Genomic DNA, 20,087 nt, shown 5'->3' with positions numbered 1-20,087 from the left:
CTTTTTATTTATTTTTCCTCCTCCTGTTCTGCTTTTTATTTCTCTCCTCCTTCTGTCCAAATGTGTACAGAAACCTGGCTGAAGAGATCCTTCTGACCCTGGAGTACACTGATGACTTCTGCATTACTTTGTGTGTATGTGCTCCTCTTCGCATTCTCTCAGGAGCAGATGTGGTCACACTATCATTTCAAAAATGTATTAAATTCTCTCGATGTAATTTAGTTACTTTTTAAAAAAAACACCTGCTTCTTAAAGTTTTGTTGCTTGATGATTAGTAACACTTAAAATGTTTATTTCCGTGCCAGAAAACTTCAAAGCCTATTCCTACTTTTTTTTTAATTATATATGGAAAATATCTTAGATCAACCATTTTCTTGATAGTAAGAGGAATTAATCTTTTCTAAAAGCTCTCAAAGACAGCAATCCATAACTGTCTTTTGAAGATTTTTCTATGTTTGTTCCAATTTGAGTCATATGACTGATTTAGATCCGTGTTCAATATTACAGATGACAAAAGTTGCTGTACTGCTTATTTTTTAATTTTTTAAAATATTTTTTTGTATTTTTTTTTGTATTGGATGTATTTGATCTGGAGAACTTAACTGAAGGAATGTATATTTCTTCCTACAGAAGGCCAGTTTATTAGGGGGATTGGCTGGGGCCAGGGTTTATTACCATCAGAATAATACCAGAATAATATAATTACTTTATGAAAGTTATATTTATTACAGTATATAATCAGTGGAGGTTGGTTTTGGAAATATGTAAATTGTGGTATAACAAATGCTTTAAATGTTGGGATTTAATAAAAACTTTATTACCAAGAAAGATGCCTCTAATGACCTTTTATTCTATACTAGTATTTATTGTAGCAGATAACTCTGAATAGTTTTGTTATAAATGAGGCCTGAATATTTATAAAACAAATATTTCTAAAAGGTATAAAAGCTATAAAAGGCACAAAAGGCAAGTAAACAGTGCTGGGTGTGCGGGGAGTCTGCGCTCCACCAACACGCACACATGAACATCAAACATTCTAAATACATGTATACAGAACGTTGCTTTACATAATAACACAAGTAAACAATCCTTTAAGTTCTGTAACTTAACAGTCTCCATTTTCCATTCCTTTTGAACAATGTCTTGCTTTAAGTTGTCTCCTTTTCAAGGCCAATAGGCCTGGATCAAAAGGCATGTCCAGGTCAGCAGGGGGCGTAACAGCAAAGGCCTTCAATGGCTGTAGCAGCAGAGGGGCCCATGGCGATGGCGTAGCAGTCGGATCAGTAAAGGAGCCCACAGCTCCCTCACTATCTAGCAAACCACATGCTTCTGACTGTGGTCCCACAGGGCTCTTTAAGGCCTCAGGGATTGCTCGCCAGGTGCCGAGCAATCCCACTGCAACCTTGTCATTTCTAGTTGCAGAGTCCCACACCTTGACCTCAGTTTGGTCCCATATTTGAGGCTCATAAACTGTCCAATCCTTAATAAGGAGAATAAACTGTACGGTTACCGGGACAGTCTTTGTTCCTAAGGATATATGATTCCCCATAATGCGCAACTGCTTGCCAGCGAGGGGCAGTTGTGTGCACAGGTCCGCTTCTCTCAGCTCGAGCTTCTTCCCAGCTCCGGTGTGCCCATTTCCAGCGACTTTCTGTACGACCTTCTCTGAGCAGTTTGCTGAGTTCGGCCAAACCTATCTTCATGAGGCAATCAAAGTGCCTGTTCCCGTCCTGGTCTCCGTCCTGCTAGCCTGTTCCTCTTCACTCCTTTTTTCCTGCTTCTTTATTGATGACATAACTTCATCGCATCGTGTTGCTGTTTTTTTTTTTTTTTTTTTTTTTAATCTTGAGGGCAGGCTCCCCTCTTATACCCTTCTCTCCACAGCAGTTCTTTTCAAAACAACTTTTCATTGGTCAAACAACTTTGAATGTAACAACAACAGCAAACCCCCAGAAACTTCCATGCCTTAACAGCTGGAGAACAAGAAACCAGAGACTGCATGGAGTCTCCTGGATCACCCTTCTTTGTTCCCTCTAAACTCCTTTATATTCCTGATGGCCTCATCGTTAAGAGCCTAATGTTATCTCAACCCCGGGACCTTTCCAACCCCCATGGCCACACTCTCAAATCTCCCCCTTCTTTATTAATATCAACCATTTTCTCGACATGAATTACCACTCCATATAGAACAGTTTTAATACCTTAGTTCTATTTATGAGAAAAAAGCTACTGACTGTAAATCTGACTAGGTTTGGAAAAATCTTACACTCTCACTGCTAACGAGGTGTGGAGGAAAGTGGTAAAAATAAGGCTGCTGTTAAATTTGCCCAGTACTTACTACTATTGGGAAGAAGTGTGGGCTGAAGAGGTGAGGACATAAGGCAAAGAAAACCACTTTAAGGGCAGAGAAAGGATAAAGAGCTGTTAGTTTTGGATGGGGGAAGGGGGTGCTGGGGGAGCAGCAGGTTTGTGATTCTCAGTTTTGATGGGGGTGGAGAAAGAGGTGTTCTGGCTTTGAATGGTCATCATGGGATGCTAGAAAGCTCCTGGGGTGGAGAGGCTCAAAGAGGATTTGTATCCACATTTGTGTCCTTTCCGAACAAGGTGAAAAAACTCAGTTTTCTAAATTTGAAGAATGAGATTCTAGTGGCTGCTAAATGACTGACAGGTTTATGTGGTGAATCTATGAAATTTCTTTGTAAAAAGTTGGGAGAAATGCACATTAAAAAACATTGAAAGAGCATTAATGCTGCAAAAGCAGCTGCTTACTTGATTTAAGAAAGGACAGAACAGATTCTCTAGTGCCTCCCTTTACCATGTGAGTGTATTCTGAGTGCAGCATTATATCATTGCCTCTAAGGGCTTCAATCTTTTATCTGACCATTATTATGGTGTGTTATATATGGAGTAAAGTTGTACCACCCCACTGTAGTCACCTCCTCCTTGGAGTCTAGTCTTCAAATGTTTGTAGAGGCTTATCTCACTGAGTTGCTCTTTTTAATGATAGTCTAGGTATAGGTATGTTTACTCTGCAGAAAACTGGAGGAAGAAATTGCTGTTTGTGCATATGTATCTTAAAAAACAAAACAAAACACTTTGCACTCTATCTGGTAGTTTGTGCTCTTGTCCTTTTGGATTTTGACATGTTAGTCTGGCTCCTTTTTGCTGTCCTGTTGCACAAAGAGTATGCTCTTGGTTGATGGTAGTGTCCAGTTGTTGGCCAGGAGTCTCAGTATTTGCAGTATCTGCTGCATACCACTTCTTCCATTCCTTTCACTTTACTCTTCCTGTAGTTGTACGCACTATTACAGCAGAATTGTCTACCAGTTAACAGAGAGAAGTGGTTTCAATGTGAAAGTTTTTCAAAGCCATATGTGGTCTGTTGGGGATACTGTAGGGATATCTGTAGGGATACTTACTCTTGAGCAGAAGTCCTTAGATGGTGGATGGCTCTTGTGTAGTTGGGGGTCACCAGGAGTTATATCATAGTCTATATGTCTGTTGTATTTCTTTGTCACTTTTGTTTCATGAAGTCAATTTCCTAATTGCTGAGCTCTGCTCTTAGTACAAGGCAGGCCAAGGCCCACCTTTTCAAGAATAAAATAGACCAGTGCCATTCAACAGATTTTAATTTACAGTATTAAAAGATGCACTTCATTTGTAGTTGCAGAATATCCAATTCAATGTGGGATTTGTTGGGCTGACTTCTGCATTATTTTCTGATAATTATGGAGAACTAACTGACTAACAGTCAGCTGACTTGGTGTTTTATTTCATCCCTTCTGATCCTTTATCAAAAGGATTCCTTTTTAATGTGCTCAGCAATTAGTCTAATAAAATGCGAATGCCAAGTCATATTATGCGAAGACAAACTTAACCAACTACTTAGTGCATTGTGGAGGGCATAAGTGGTGCTGTTGATAGGGTTGCCAAAGATAGTTCAGTGGAATGTAAGCTGCAATGTGTTAAAGTTTGAAAAAAGTTTGAAAAAAAAAAAAAAAAAGGTTTTTAAAGACACTTAACAAAAGATCAATAATAACAAAAAAAAAAAAAAAAAAAAGGTCTTAGTGTTTTCCTTGTTTTTCACAAGTTACTAGAAGCAAAAGAAGTTCTGCTGTTGGTCATAGTAGTTCTTGTCGTAGTGAATTTAGGCTCACTTGAGGAGTAATCCCAGTAATCTGGAAGTTAAGGTATGTTTCTTTTGGGTCAGAGGTGCAGATTCTTCTTAATTTTCATGCTTCAAGTTCATTGTTCATAAATGTTTGTTTGCTTAGCTGGGAAAGTACTGAAAGTAGGACTCCAAAATTGTAAACCATTAACAATTTGTCATAAAGTTAAGTCCATAGTTCACTAGACTGATCTACCAAACACTTTCTTTCTTACTAGAAATTAGGCTTTTAAGCCTGCACATACCAGTGCCCTGGAGAATGTGGTATTTGTTCTTTTAAAGCTCCCAGCTGGCTCTTGTTTCTAGACTTGTGTGACATTAAGCTGGAAATCAGGTTGTATTTTCCAGCAGTTTAGTAAGTTGAAGCATTGAGTGAGGAAGTGTTGACATTCATCAAATCAGTATTCCCCTGTTGAACTCATCAGCACTTCCACTGGTGTAAGCAACTGCAAGATGTGTCACTGTAGAGAGATGGTAGTATATATCCATGTGCTAAAAGTGGAGGATGCATGCAGCACATTTTGGTGTAGTGGTGAATCCTGTCCATGCTGCATGGCTGACTGATGTGTTGTAGTCCGTTGGTATATGTATAGCTTATGGAAAGCCATTCAACAGCTGTTTTAACACCATTGTACCTTCTATTGTGGACGACCCACAGATGTTGTATAGACCGTTTTCAGTGTCTCTCATGGCAGAAAAAGCTTATATTGTGTAATTTTTGTTTTTAATTTTTATTTGGTACACAGAATGTATCCCAGAGGACTTTTGGGATTGATTATGGCTGCAACTGCTTTGTCAAGGATGGACACCCTTTCCGTTACATCTCCGGTAGCATTCACTACTCACGGATTCCCCGGTATTACTGGAAGGACCGCCTCTTGAAGATGAAGATGGCAGGGCTGGATGCAATTCAAACGTAAGTAGATGTTGACTTCCAAAATAATTTGTAGTCTTCAGAGACCCACAAGAAGTAGTTAAGGGAAATGCTGCCTTTGCTACTTACTTATTGGTGTTTTGTGTTTTTTTTTTTTTAAGTAGTAGGTGAGAAGGCTCTGGGGAAATGAAAGGTGGTACAGGATGATCTCTCATAGCATAGGTTGGGACAACAGCAGCTAACAATCTTGCTTCTTTGCTGATAGACGATGCTTATTGCTTCAATGCCCAGGATGCAAATGTGACCCGAAACCTGTGAACTTTGGCAACTAAGGAACAGTTTGATCATGTGCTCTTTCTCTGCCAAAGGCGGTAATCTCTTGTCAAGAGGCAGGCTAGAGAGAGGACTGTAAAGATCTAATATACCCTAAATTATATTGCCTTGAAGCCTTGAAAATGTTGGCAAAGGCTTTAGTAATATTTAAAGCTATTTCACCAGAAGTGTTTTAACTTAGGGAAATAGTTGCATAGGAGGGGTACTTCTTTTTCTTAAAAAAAAACAAACAAAATGAAACGACAAAAAAGAACCAAACAAAACCAACTCCACTACCTCCTAAAAATAAGTTTAAATTGCTTTCAGTTGTGTCTACCCAACCATTAGCCCATCATTTTTGTCTTTTCTTCTGAGGTTTGAGTCCTTATTGCAACTGGTGAAAAAAAATTAGAAACTGAGGGAAAAAAATTTAGCCAATTCTTCTTATTTTTGCCAAAGCTTCTGTGGCAAGGGAAGAGGAATGGTAGAAAAGTATATAGGCACAGTCTTTTCAAGCAATGTTTGCAATTAACCATGTATGGTTTTATTTCTTTTTAAATTAATTGCAGGGTTTGAAGCTTCTTAAGCTGTGGATGTGGTCTACTTTGACTTCAGTAAGGCCTTTGACACTGTTCCCCACAACATTCTCCTCAAGAAATGGGCTGCACATGGCTTGGACTGGCATAAGCTTCGTTGGGTTAAAAACTGGCTGGATAGCCAGGTCCAAAGAGTTGTGGTGAATGGAGTCAAATCCAGTTTGAGGCCGGTCACTAGTGGCGTTCCCCAGGGCTCAGTACTAGGGCCAGTTCTCTTTAATATCTTTATCGATGATCTAGATGAAGGGATCGAGTGCACCCTCAGTAAGTTTGCAGGCGACACCAAGTTAGGTGTGTGTGTTGATCTGCTCGAGGGTAGGAAGGCTCTGCAGGAGGATCTGGATAGGCTGGACCGATGGGCTGAGGCCAACTGTATGAAGTTCAACAAGGCCAAGTGCTGGGTCCTGCACCTTGGGCCCAATAACCCCAAGCAGCGCTACAGGCTGGGAGATGAGTGGTTGGAAAGCTGCCTGGCAGAGAAGGACCTGGGAGTATTGGTTGATAGTCGGCTGAATATGAGCCAGCAGTGTGCTCAGGTGGCCAAGAAGGCCAAGAGCATCCTGGCTTGTATAAGAAGCAGTGTGGCCAGCAGGTCTAGGGAAGTGATTAGGTCCCCCCTGTACTCGGCTCTGGTGAGGCCGCACCTCGAGTGCTGTGTTCAGTTTTGGGCCTGTCAATACAAGAAGGACATGGAGATGCTTGAGCGAGTCCAGAGAAAGGCAACGAAGCTGGTGAGGGGTCTGGAGAACAAGTCCTACAAGGAGCAGCTGAGGGAGCTGGGTTTGTTCAGCCTGGAGACGAGGAGGCTCAGGGGCGACCTTATTGTTCTCTACAGGTACATTAAAGAAGGCTGTAGCGAGGTGGGGGTTGGTCTATTCTCCCACATGCCTGGTAATAGGACAAGGGGGAATGGGCTAAAGTTGCACCAGGGGTGTTTTAGGTTGGATATTAGTAAGAACTTCTTTACTGAGAGGGTTGTGAGGCATTGGAATGGGCTGCCCAGGGAAGTGGTGGAGTCACCATCCCTGGAGGTCTTTAAAAGATGTTTAGATGTATAGCTTAGTGATACGGTATAGTGGAGGACTTGTTAGCATTATGTCAGAGGTTGGACTAGGTGATCTTGGAGGTCTCTTCCAACCTAGATGATTCTGTGATTCTTTTTTGAAACAGCCTCCTTGCATGTTATGGACTGGTAGGTAGTGCTGGCTCTGACAGTGCAGAGCCTGTAGACTGGGGCAGTTTGTTCAGTGGGAGCATTGTACCATCTATGCATCCCCTCAGTTGAAACCTGTGTTTCATTTATCCTGAAAATTGCAGAGTTACTTTGTATGCTTGGAGGCGTGATTAGTGTGGGCTGGTATGTGGAGAAGAGATGGAGAGATGTCAGAAAAGGAATTTTTTTTTCAAACTTAGGTTTCTGAGACGTGTCTTTGTTTCCCATAGAACTCTTCCCTGTGTTGTGACAGTACATTGACTTTTTTTCCTTTGTTTTGTTTTTATTAAACCAAACAAGCAAGTTCTCTCTTGCTACATAAAGCCAACAGGATTAAATAACACACTTGCTCAGGAATGTTAGGACAGAGTTGCTGGAAATGCCCATGTAAAAATTATTTTGCTCTAATAAAAGTAATCAAACAGACCTAAAAATTATATTGTTTGATGTCTGGGTCTTGAGAGTGACTCTGTGACTCCAGTGATCTATAGCATTTTATACTTCACTTTTGTCACTGATTTATGGGAATGACCCCATATTTCACCTGACACCCCCATATATCTTCAATGCCCTCACTTCATTTCCAGCTTTTTCAAGCAATCTCTTTCTTGTGTTATAAATGAGGTCTCAACTCAGTCTGAATTTAGTAATATAAAAGAATATTTATAAAAGGCAAGTAAACAGCTCTGGGTGAGCGGGGAGTCTACGCTCCACCAACACGCACACATGAACATCAAACATTCTAAATATATAGAACATGGCTTTTACATACTAAACCCAAGTATGGCTATACATGCCTACAATCAGGAAAGGTAACAAACAATCCTTTAAGTTCCATGACTTAACAGTCTCCATTTTCCATTCCTTTTGAACAATATGTCTCGCTTTAAGTTGTCAAGCAACTCAGTCTTCAGGCCTTATGTATCCCGTTCTTCCCGGATCGAAGAAAAGCATATCCATCTCCTTTTCAAGGCCAACGAGGCCTGGGTCAAAAGGCATGTCCAGGTCACCAGGGGGCAGAACAGCAAAGGCCTTCGATGGCTATAGCAGCAGAGGGGCCCATGGCGTAGCAGTCGGACCAGTAAAGGAGCCCACAGCTCCCTCACTATCTGGCAAACCACAAGTTTCTGACTGTGGTCCCACAGGGCTCTTTAAGGCCTCAGAGACTGCTCGCCAGGTGCCGAGCAATCCCACTGCAACCTTGTCATCCATGACAAGAAACATCCCAGAAACATCCATGCATCCATGCCTTAACCGCTGGAGGTGTTTTTCCCTTTGATCCGGGAAGAAGAGGATACATAAGGCCCGAAGGCTGAGTTGCTTGACAACTTAAAGGGAGACATATTGTTCCCACGACTAGCCCTGGAATTCTCCGGTGTTTATAATCAAGAAAAGGAATGGAATATGGAGACTGTAAAGTCATGGAAGATATGGGAGCACTTCAACTAGGATTACCAACTCCAACTATGCTCCCTGTCATGGACATTAATAGTAATAGACTTACAGGATTGATTGTTACCTTTTCTGATTGTACATATGTATAGGTGTACTTGGGTTTAATATGTAAAAGCAATGCTCTGTATATTTAGAAAGTTCAATGTTAGTGTGTGCGTGTTGGTAGAGCATAGACTCCCTGTGCACCCAGCACTGTTTACTTGCCTTTTATAAATATTACTAAATTCAGATTGAGTTGTATTTTCATTTATAACACTGTCTCAGTGTCTCACCACCCTCACAGTGAAGAACTTCTTCCTTATATCTAATCTAAATCTACTTAAAAAAAAATATTTTAAAGCCTTTGTCCTATCATTATACTCCCTGATAAAGAGTCCGTCTCCATTTTTCTTGTAGGCCCCCTTTTGTACTAGAAGGCTGCTGTAAGGTCTCCCCAGAGCTGCCTTTTCTCCAGGCTGAACAACCCCAACTCTGTCAGCTTAATTCATAATAGAGATGCTCCTGCCCTCTGATCATCCTTGAGGCCCTCCTCTGGACCCAAAGATCTTAAGAAATAACAGAATATGAGAAAACAGGTGACAGGAAGCTTGACCTTACTCAAAGCTGAAAGTATCAAGTCCTAAACCTTCCAAATAGCAGGATAAAATATGCTGTGCTTGATGTGACATTTCAGAAGAAGAGGTATTGCACCTAGGAATTCCCTTCCCCATCTCCGCAGGTAGCATGCAGAGGCACCTGGCTACCCAAATGTCCTTGTGTTCAGCTCCTGAACTGTGATCTGCCAACTAGAAACAGACACTATTGGAAACATCTTTCTCTTGTTCTTCATGGAAGAGATCAATAATGAACCACTAGATGGAGCTAAGCATTTACAGGACTGGAAAATGGAGAATGGAGCTAAGCATTTACAGGACTGGAAAATGGAGAAGGTTTCTGCAAAAATCGGCAGTTACTTTACAGGCTTACAAAGTTATGGAAGAATTTTGGGCATTTTATTTGTTTTACTGTATTTGTTGACTAACAACCAAGAAACTAAATATCTAGAAACTTTCTCTAAGAAAGAGCTGCTGTTTAGAATATCTGCTCATTAAAAAAAAAAAAAGCACAATTTAATCTATAAAAATGTTTAATTTAACTAGTATATTTAAAGTGCTGCTTTATTACTTATGAAATTAGTACCCAGTATTTAATTTTACACAATGTGGAAACAAACCCACAGGTATTACAGAGATAAATATACTATACTCTATGGTAGCAAAAGTGGTATTTTTTGTCTGTTGGCATATCTCTGAAACACAGGAGAAAAACCTGTGACTTTTAAAGAGAAAGGTGATTATAGGATAAAGCTTAGAAATTGTATGTAAATGGAGAGCAAGTGCTATTACTCAAATGAAAAAATACCGTTTCAGTTATGAAAAAGGAATGCCACATTCCTTTATAAATTCATAATTCTGTGGCTATTGCAGTACATTATTAGGAACTGACGATACATTTCTACGATGGTATATAGGAATTATATTTTGCTAAAACTAAAAGTTTTGAACTAAAATGATTTGAGGTCATAGCTAGCTGTAGAAAATATATCAAGGGATTTAAATGTATTAGTAACAATTTTTAAAACAGTCTCTGAGATGCTTTCATATCACGGTTTGTTCTGTAGCGTTTCACATAAATTTTTCTCCACTTTCTTCTCCACTAAAATTTGCCTTTTTTTCTGTCTTTGTGAGACAGCATGGGTCATGCATTAAAACTATTTCTGGAATAATTTTCTGTCTTATTCCATACTGAGTGTAAGGGAGCTTGAGAATCCCTTCTGTTTCCATCTCAGCCACCATTGGGCATATTTAGACCTTCAGGCTTGTTACTAGGATAAACTCCTAAAAATGTTCCCGTATTTTCATGAATTACAGTTTAAAAGGTGTAGTTAAAGTGCAGTTAGAATACTTTTGTGTTAACCTATAATTTACTTACCAGTAATAAATAACTTGTTCGGTAGTCTGAAAAGTGTATAAAGAATTGCTGTCTTTCTGTACAAGTCTTTTAATTGGTGCAAAACTTGTAATGAAGTTAATACCTACTTGTCTTTATTTAGCTAAAACAGGTGCAGCTCTGCTAGAAGCATTTTTCAGTGAATGAGTTGCTATATAAATAGGCATGTTAATTCAACCCAGATAGAGATTTATCTCTATTGCAGTGTTGACAAAGATTCATTGTCAGATGGTATTTTATGGTAAAAACTGCAACTCCTTTTTCCTATTAGTGTCACTGCCCTATATCTTCCTTCTCATTTTATACTTTTGTCTATGCCTTTTTCTTTGCAAGAGAGAAGTAGAAAGTGGTAACTCTAAAGTTCTTGTTGATAGCAGGCCTTGTTGCTCATTAATGAATAATAAACATTAGTCATGTTTGCTGATTGACTTGAGATTGCTCTGCCTTTGCTTCTTAGCAAAACACTGTGCATTATACCAGCCAGATTTCAACAGAAGCTTTGGCTGTTGTTAAACCTACCAAAGAGACTTGGCATACTCCACCAAATATCCGATTCCTCTTCCCCCCCTGCCCACCACCCCTAAAAAAAAAAAAAGAAGTCTGTTCTTATTCTGTGGTTATTTTTTATTTGATGCTAATGTTCATACCAACTAGCCTGTCTTTTTCTTGTTTGCTTATAGGAACGTCAGATAGCAGGTACCAAAAGCATTGCTAAGTCAAGATACATCACTCCTTTTCCTTAATCATTTAGGCCAACTTTCTTTTGAAAGAATGAAATTAAGTTTATCTGTTCTCCACAAGTCCGTTTTGTTTACCACATCACTGTTAATTTTTAGATACAAATCATTTCAGTAGCTTTTCTGGCATTTTTCCTAGGCATGGAGTTAGGTTGGCCTGTAATTTTTTAGAATATTTTCTCACTTCTCTTTTTTCTGCTTTGTAAGAAAGACAGTATTATAAGGCATATATAGGTAGTACAGAAGAATTTGTATTTCAAAGCAATGGTTTTGAAAATAACATAGCTATTAGAGCTGAAAGCAAACCAAAATTATTCCATGGTGATAACCTAGATAATGGTATAATGGAAAGGGAAAGTAAGTATAATATGATACTCCATGGTACTAGATTTTTTGAGGTAAGTTGGTCATTTGTTTTAAATAATAATCTACTTTGATTTAAAACATCACCAATCAGCTTGCTCCGCTGCTTGAAATCTAGGTAAATTGCACAAAACCAAATTAATGTTGAATGTATTTCATGTGGTTTGTGCACATTTACTTTGTTCTGAAAAAAAAAGTGAGTTAATTTAGTACTTTGGAAACAATTAGATTGGCAAAGAAATAGGTTCTGGCATTTGTGAGGAAATATTAACTAATGTTAATGATATACTGAAGCGTGTTTTTTTTTTTTTTTTTTTTTTTTTTTTGTATTGTTCATGTGTATGTATTTCTGAGTGTGGTGTTTTCAATATTGTGTTCATGTGAGGGTTCCTGTTTTTTCTTAATTGTTGAAAGCTGTGTTTTCTGCACTTTCTTTTCCTCTTGGGTAGTTCTTACAAAATTAACTGGTGGAACCTAAAAACAAACCTAAACAATAAGAAAAGTGTTTGCTTAAGAGGTTCTTTGCTTGACTAACCACAGTTTTGGTTTTAGAAATTTTTCTCAAGTCTGCACTATATGGAGCAGCAGCACCAGTCCAGTTAGAGGGGTCACGAACCTAGGTGCAGAAAGTAAATGCATGGAGAATGAGTTTTCCTGTTCTCTCGAATCCTTATTTAAGCTGTATCCAACCTTAATTTTAATGTCCGTCCCTGCTATGACTGCCACTTAGCACTTTCCTAAGGCAAATCTCTTATTGCCCTTCTGCAAGGGCTATAAGATACAACAGTACTCCTAATAGTTGTTAGGTAACATATTTCTTTATTATCTTGCAGCTGAGAGTATTTTTATCTTCTGGGAGATATTCTGCATTGAAGTTGTGGTTTCTGGAGTCCTGGAAATAGGGAAGAAGCGTTTTCTCAAATCCTGATCTGCTATTTGGCAGTTTTATTACTTTATTACTTGGTTGAAATGAGGCTCAACTTTGTCCAGGTTTCCAAGCACTTTTGCATCCTCTTCTACGACCATTCATCCCATGCTGTTTTTCCAGAATCTGCATTGCTTTGGGTCAGTGAAGACTTTTAGGACCTAGATGTAGTATCATTTAAGGCTTACACATTTGAAGGTCTATGTAGTGGCAACAGTATGAACCTGCCAGCCAAGCTGGTGTGCCCTTGTACACTGCGTGGTAAATATGCTAAGGGCTGCATGATTCTTCCTGTAAGCTTATTTCTAACCACTACTTGTGTGAGTATTCATCTCTGCGCAAATCTACTGCCACTATATTACTGGCAGCTGACTCTTAACTACTTAAATTTTGAATAGATGTTATGATTTCAAAATGGTGGTACCAAATGTTTTTCTTGGATGAATATGGACTCCTCAGACTTAGTGCAAAGTAATAAGCCTTATTTTATTATTCATTTTAATACCTTCTGCCACAGGAAGTACTCTAGAATTCTTTTTGTATTATACTGATCTGAAGACCAGTTTGGACCAGGTTTACAGATTCCTGGGGTGTGTAGTGCAAATAATTATTTGGAATTCTGGTTTAGTCTTAGTTTCTTAATGGAAAATGATGTTCTCTTTCTATAGGTATGTGCCATGGAACTACCATGAATCCCAGATGGGTGTGTATGATTTCTCGGTGACAGAGATCTGGAATATTTCCTGCAGCTTGCTGATGAAACTGGCTTGCTGGTGATCCTGAGAGCTGGACCTTACATCTGTGCAGAATGGGATATGGTACAGCCTTTTGGTTACAACTATGTTGTTACAACTATCTTGTTTCTAGAGCAAATCTAATGCAAGTATTTCTGTCTTAAAGTAGACAAACTACTTGTGTCCTAGACAAGACTCTTGGTTTAGCGTATTTAAACCCGCATGTCCTAAGTGACTTCTTACAATGCAGCTTAGTAGTTGTGCTGTTCCGTGGGAAATTATGACTTGCTTATGTAAAACAAATCTTCAGTTTCAGTACATGTTTTGAAAACATGTTGAATTCTTCTTATATCCTAAAACAATCACTGAAATGGTTCTGATTTTTTTTTTCCCAGGGAGGTCTTTCCAGCATGGCTTTTGGAGAAAGAATCTATTGTTCTCAGGTCCTTCTGATACAGGTAAGAGCATCAGAAAGGACTGGCAAAAATATAATTCAGCAGCAAGCTGACTTGCTGTTTGAGGTTATTTCCAGGTAATTCATATTTCAAGATTGTTACTAAAAATTGTGTGTTCAATAAATAGGTGGAATAAACAAAACAGGGTTGAAAATCATGCATCTTCTGTGATTACAGAATTGTAGGACTTAGTCCTTCAGGTTCTTGTAGATGCTTCTTATCCTAGACCCAGTGCTTTCTCAGCAGTTGATTTGCTAAGAAAATGAATGTACAAATAATGCATTCTGCTTCTTCATTCCTCGATTTCCAGACCTTTTCTGAAGAACTTCTGAAACAACCATCAGTTTCAACCAAACTTCAAAACTGTTATGTTTCAAACCTATTAAACAAGTTTTGTAAAATTGGTAACGAGATACGTATTGTTACCATTGAAGAAAAGGCAGGTAACTCTCAGCTTTGAGTTTTTCAATTTTTCAGCAGTCAGCTGGCTCCTCTTTGCAGGGTTCTTCCTGCCTGGTCAGTGTGCATGTAATTTCCAGAGCTAGTTAGAACACTCTTATGTGCTACCTGGTCATGGACAGGATGTGTGAAGATAAGATGAGACAGGATATTAATGTGGTTACTGGGGAGAGAATAAGGGGTCAAAGACATAGATCCATACTGTACCTGACTTCACTTCTGCTCATTGTGGGAGAAATTATCTGTTTAAAAGAGTAGTACAGATGTAGCATTTGTTGAAATGCATTAGGACAACTTGTGTGATGACATTGAAGTCTTTCTGGTTATTTTCAAAGTTCATCAGTATTTAAATGTTTTGTTATTTAGTAAACTCTATTGGAAGCTGACACTTTTGAACAAGTGTAAGAGCACATCAGTTCATTAAATGATGTTCTAAATACATTAAGTGTATCAGAAATTTATATTTATGCATTTTACTTGGTAAAAAAGTACCCTTATACAATAAAACAATAACAACAACAACAACAAAATGTAAAGAAGTAGAAAAGTAATGAACCATTTATACTTTCTGTATTACAGATTACCTGGCAGCAGTAGAGAAATGGATGAGTGTCCTTTTGCCAAAGATGAAGCCTCACCTCTATCAAAACGGAGGTCCAATCATCATGGTGCAGGTAAAAGGGGATTTATGAAAATCCACTTTACGAAAAGCAAATAAACCTGATCAGCACAGATGCTTATATTGCTCTTCTGGATGTTTCATGGATATTGGGTAGTAATGTACACAGAAGTTCCTTAGCAGCTTCAGGTAGCTGCAAGATTCAATGAAATCCCTTATCCTAAAGAACTGAATGCACAGTCTGCAGAATTCAGAGTGCACTTGTCTGCTCTGTCAAAGTTGCTTCTCACAATTACAGAAAGCAATAGAGGTAACTTGTGGAGTTTTTAAGATGTGATTCCTATGCCAGTTCTCACATAAAGCCAAAATATATTAGTTATGTGAAACCCTCTGACAGGAGGGCTTGCTGCAGATAGAAGCAAACCAGTATGAAATAAGCCTAAAACTTGTTACAAGAACAGTTTCAAAATTTAGGCTTTTCAGTTGTTAGCACATAACTTGAGATGTAAATATTTCAGGACACAGTGCTGTGCATTCGAGGTGGGTAGTTTCTTTTAAACTCCTAGATAGGCAGTGGTGATTTTTTCCATTTTCTTAGCATTTTGGCCTTAACAAAAGCTTTGTGATTCTCATTTTAAACTCCCTGTCTTGCTCGAAGACTCTTCTTAAGAAGGAGACTCTTCTTAAATTTTTTTCTAAGATGATTGTTCTTGAATAATGTGTTATCTCTATTCAGTGAAAGCATTGAGTTGGAAATAAGATGTTTATAACGGAAGTTTCAGAAATAGCATTCAGGTGTGTGTGGCATTGGATCTGGAGCTTGAAAGGCAATCCCTTAAGAAAGGGGCAGGATATGTACCTCTCATAGCAGCAGGGTTGTCTTTTTCCCCTCAGTCTTTTGAGTCTGTTGCAGAGCTTTATTCATATACCTCTGCTCTGGAAAGTCCAGTTCCACTGCAGTTTTGATCATGTTATAAGATCTGTTCTATGCTTTTATTGCTCTCTTTGGGAAGTAGGTCATAGCTCTTCATTTTGAATAGGACTATTCTTTGATTACTGTTGCAAAAGTAGTTAGTTAGGGTAGATATTTTATGTGGAGTTGAAAGCTGATTTTGTAGGAAAATTACCTCCACACAGTGACACAGTAAGATATGGGTGAGATGAATGAGTGCCTACAAGTATTCCCTTTTGTTATTCTTCAGGTCTGGAATTCAAGTGGCATTTTCAGCATTGCTATCAAGGAAGAGGAGGGGTGGATTTGGCCTTTTTTTGGAGTTGGATGCAGACTTAAATTGGCTACTGCTTTACTGACTTGCTTTCTCTGTGCAGGTAGAGAATGAGTATGGAAGCTACTTTGCTTGCGACTATGATTATCTACGTTTCCTTCAGAAGCTCTTTCGCCAGCATCTTGGGGATGAGGTGGTACTGTTCACAACTGATGGTGCAAGCCAGCTTTACTTGAGATGTGGAGCTCTTCAGGGTTTTTACGCAACAGTGGACTTTGCTCCAGGTTGGAGACAGCTGTTTGTACCAAAAAATTAATCAGAAATGTGCACACTGCTGTAATTTACAGTGATACAGGCCTGAAGAATGGCCAGGCAAACCATAGTGTGTTCATAGTGTGTGCCCGTTTTGATAGAACAGGAGAGCAAATGCTGTGGACATTCATATACTGCACAGACTTGACAAAATAGGCTTAAGGCACAAGAAACAAACCCCAAGATAATTTTTTTCTTTTTTGTCTTGTAGCTTCTAATATGCATTATTCTCTCTACAGTCAAAGATAATATCTAGTAGGAATCCATTTTCTTATAAATGGATTGAAATTTATTTGATTGAAACTCCTTCATGTATATCATTTATGAGATGATGAGCTGATCACGGAAGTAATTTCAAGTCCCTGTGCTTGAGCCTGTATGGTTGCTCAGAGGTGAAACTCCTCTTTACAGACTGCCTAGCTTTTGTTCTTTCCCATCATCTTGCTTCCACAAGCCCAGGCGTATAGTTTCCAATGTCTGAGTAGTAATTCTGTCACATGTCAGTTTTATGTTGTCAGGATGTCATTTCTGAGAAGAGTTGGTTTTTCAGAGGATGTGTCTTAAAAGCAGAGATGTGTGTGCATGCTTGCATATGTCATAGATGATACGATAGAATAGCTGGGTTTGGAAGGGACCTTAAAGTTCCAACCCCCTGTCATGGGTAGGGATGCCACCTGCTAGATCAGGTTGCCCAGGGCCTCATCATGTATGCATTTATGTATATATTTTAACTAAGTTCTGCAACTTGAGCACTAGAATCAAGTGTATAGATTCCTGTATTTTCTGAAGTAAGGTTCTTGTCTCTCTTTTTGCTAGGTGTTGGAAGGGAGATGAGAAACCTATTTCAGTAAAATGGGGACTGCAAAAGTCATGGATGTAGCAACTCAATTTTACTTCCGTCTGTTAATAGGTGGCAATGTCACAGCAGCATTCCTAGCTCAAAGGAGCAGTGAACCTACAGGCCCTTTGGTATGTCTTTTCACTTAAATTCTTTTATCATTCCTAATCTTAGTGGCTAATAATAGAGAAGTTGGCAACAGTGGACAGTTTCTTAAGGACATAATTACAAAGATGTCATTTCCATGTCAGTCAGAAAACTGAACTGAAGAGCTTTTCTGTGTGTAGGTCAAATCCACATTAACTGCTGTTTCTGCAAATATTAGTACAGTCTTAGAAGATACTAATTTCAGTATTTTTCCTTGCTAAGACAAATGTTTACAAAGCAGCGGAAACAGTAAGTATGATTAGATGTGAGTTAGTCAGCTACATGTGTGGGTGGAAGTTAAAAGACAAATTAAAAGGGCAGGTTAAAAGTTGCTTCCTGTTTTCAGCTACCCTAGAGTTTCTACACAAGCTATAATGGGATGTGAGATCACTGGAAGACATTTTCACAAAGGTAGAAGGACTGTGAGGGTACAAGCTTATCTTTGTGCTGTGAAATTATTTAGAACAGAGTTTTCAGTGTTTGAAAGATTTATTTTACGTTATATCTGGTCTACATATATTAATCTAAAGAGGACGTATTCCTTCCATCATTTATTTTTTGTGCCAAACATCTAAGCTTAGCATTTAGCGTCAACATGTTCAGTTTGATGGGTTCTAAGGAAATACGTACTCTCTGGTACTTAAGCAATCATTTTCAAAGTGTACACATAAAATTATTTAAATGATTCTCTATTCTCTTTGAGTTATCTTCTGAAGAGGACTGATTTTAATGTATACTCTGCTATATTTATAGTAATTTAAAAACATCTAAAATGAGTCAAGGTACCTTTTTCCTTCCATTACAATTAGTAACTAACTCACATTGTTCTTGTTTCCTCTTCATGTTCTCCCTTCCTTTTTTGCCCTTCCTCCTTTCAGGTTAATTTCTGAGTTTTATACTGGATGGTTGGATCACTGGGGGCACCGTCATTCTGTTGTGCCTGCACAAACCATAGCTAAAACACTTAATGAAATCCTGGCATGTGGTGCTAATGTTAACCTGTAAGTGTGTGTTCAGTAGATGATAATTTGGGGGAAGATTTTTTTTTCCAATTCAGCAAAACCAGATTTAATTGGATGGCTTTTTTTTGTTGTGTTTGTTTTTAGGTACATGTTATAGGTGGAACTAACTTTGCCTATTGGAATGGTAAGAAATAATTTAAATGATTCTTGGTGATATAGGGGAACTGCTTATGTGTTAGATAGTAACATATTCTGTAAAAGAATAAGCTATGCCTGCTTGCACGTGGTAAAAGATGGCTGCATTAGCAGTTCTCTGTCTGTTGCCAGCATGTTCTAATAAACTGGCATGGTATTTACCTTTGCAAAGGGTACTTCTGCTTTACTCAATACTGTGAAACACTTGAAAGGTGGATGCATTTGTTTCTCTCCAGAATATTTCTGAAGCCTGTGTAACACAGTAGTGTGAGCTCAGAAGGATGTTGTCTTCCACAGGGAATATATTCTCTATGCTGAATCCCAAGTGCCAAAGTCTACTTTGAATCTAAAAATGTGGTACAGTCTGGTTGTGACTTGAGAGAATTCTGAAAGTTGAACCCCTTGGAGAGAGAAAACAACGACAACCACAACTTTTTCACCATTTTTATTGCTTTTTTACCCACCTCTCTTAGGTGCTAATATAGCCTTATATGCCACAGCCCACTAGTTATGACTATGATGCCTCCACTGAGTGAAGCAGGGATCTGACTGAAAAATATTTTGCCTTGAGGGAAGTATTGGTATGGTGAGTGTTCCAAGGTTATGCTTAGAGTGGTTCTTTGAAACATTCTGGGTGTACTGCAAACACTTGCTCTTGTGTTGTTTTTCATTTGCTTCTGGATTTACTGTTCTCTGTAGGTAAAGGAAGTAAATTGGCATAAGGTGGTTAGGCCATCTCAACTGTTTGCTGTTTAAAAAAAAGGAGTGGGGGAGATCTTGCACCTCTCTGGTTTTCCATACTGTCCCAAAGGCTCCCTCCTTTTCAGAGGAAGGGATCCAGTTGCAAGTCTGACACTGAGATGATTCAACTCTGCTTTATGCTGGGTTTGTATTCTTTCAATTTGAGGTCAGTAAGCTGAATTGCCTTACTTGATCAGATGAGAACCAGTGCTGGTGGAAGGGAGCAGAGGGACACAGGAAGCATATGTCTGAGAGTAGAGATGGAGGAGGACTGAGCAGGCTTTTCCCTTGCAGGATTGATCAGTTATTCAGCTCAGGCTGGTCACTTGGTGTCAGCTTTTTGTAGTGCTGCAGTTTTCTGTAGTGCTGCAGTTTTGATCTTTGGCTGCCTGTCATGCTTCATGTTGTGTTTCTGCGTCTCTATAAGAAGGAGCATGCTTATCCAAATGAAACATCTTGCTTTGTGATGCCACAAATGGGTAGATTATGGGTGGTACCGACTTTGCTGTAAAAATGCTTTGAAGTGGGTGGTATTTCTACAAACTGGCGTTTGAAGTGAAATATGGAAATTCTATCTGGATTTTGAAGAGACTTGCATTCGACACTGTTCAGATAAGGCTTAAAAAAAGTCCCTGGGAATCTCAAGGCTAACTCTTATACTTTTTGCCCTTTTGCATGTCAAAAACAGTTCATGTGCACTAGGAGATACCCTTTTGATGGGAGTAGGTCTCCTGAAATTGTTACACTGTTTCTAGGGTAAAAGCATA

General features: G+C 38.8%; 1 protein-coding gene across 1 annotated transcript in view; it reads left to right on the top strand.

Moving 5' to 3' along the window:
• The window catches only part of GLB1 (galactosidase beta 1), a 51,061-nt gene that overhangs the window by 6,175 nt on the left and 24,799 nt on the right, over positions 1–20,087 (top strand). The window contains 12 exon segments of the mRNA XM_032181079.1: positions 4,915–5,084; positions 13,301–13,347; positions 13,350–13,450; positions 13,766–13,813; positions 13,815–13,824; positions 14,860–14,954; positions 16,229–16,409; positions 17,348–17,407; positions 18,303–18,423; positions 18,604–18,670; positions 19,065–19,152; positions 19,155–19,165. Of these exon segments, the coding sequence (XP_032036970.1) occupies positions 4,915–5,084; positions 13,301–13,347; positions 13,350–13,450; positions 13,766–13,813; positions 13,815–13,824; positions 14,860–14,954; positions 16,229–16,409; positions 17,348–17,407; positions 18,303–18,423; positions 18,604–18,670; positions 19,065–19,152; positions 19,155–19,165 (999 nt within the window).

This window comes from Aythya fuligula, chromosome 2, assembly GCF_009819795.1.
Source record: "Aythya fuligula isolate bAytFul2 chromosome 2, bAytFul2.pri, whole genome shotgun sequence".
Lineage (NCBI taxonomy): Eukaryota > Metazoa > Chordata > Aves > Anseriformes > Anatidae > Aythya > Aythya fuligula.
This window is presented reverse-complemented; position numbering and strand designations above follow the sequence as displayed.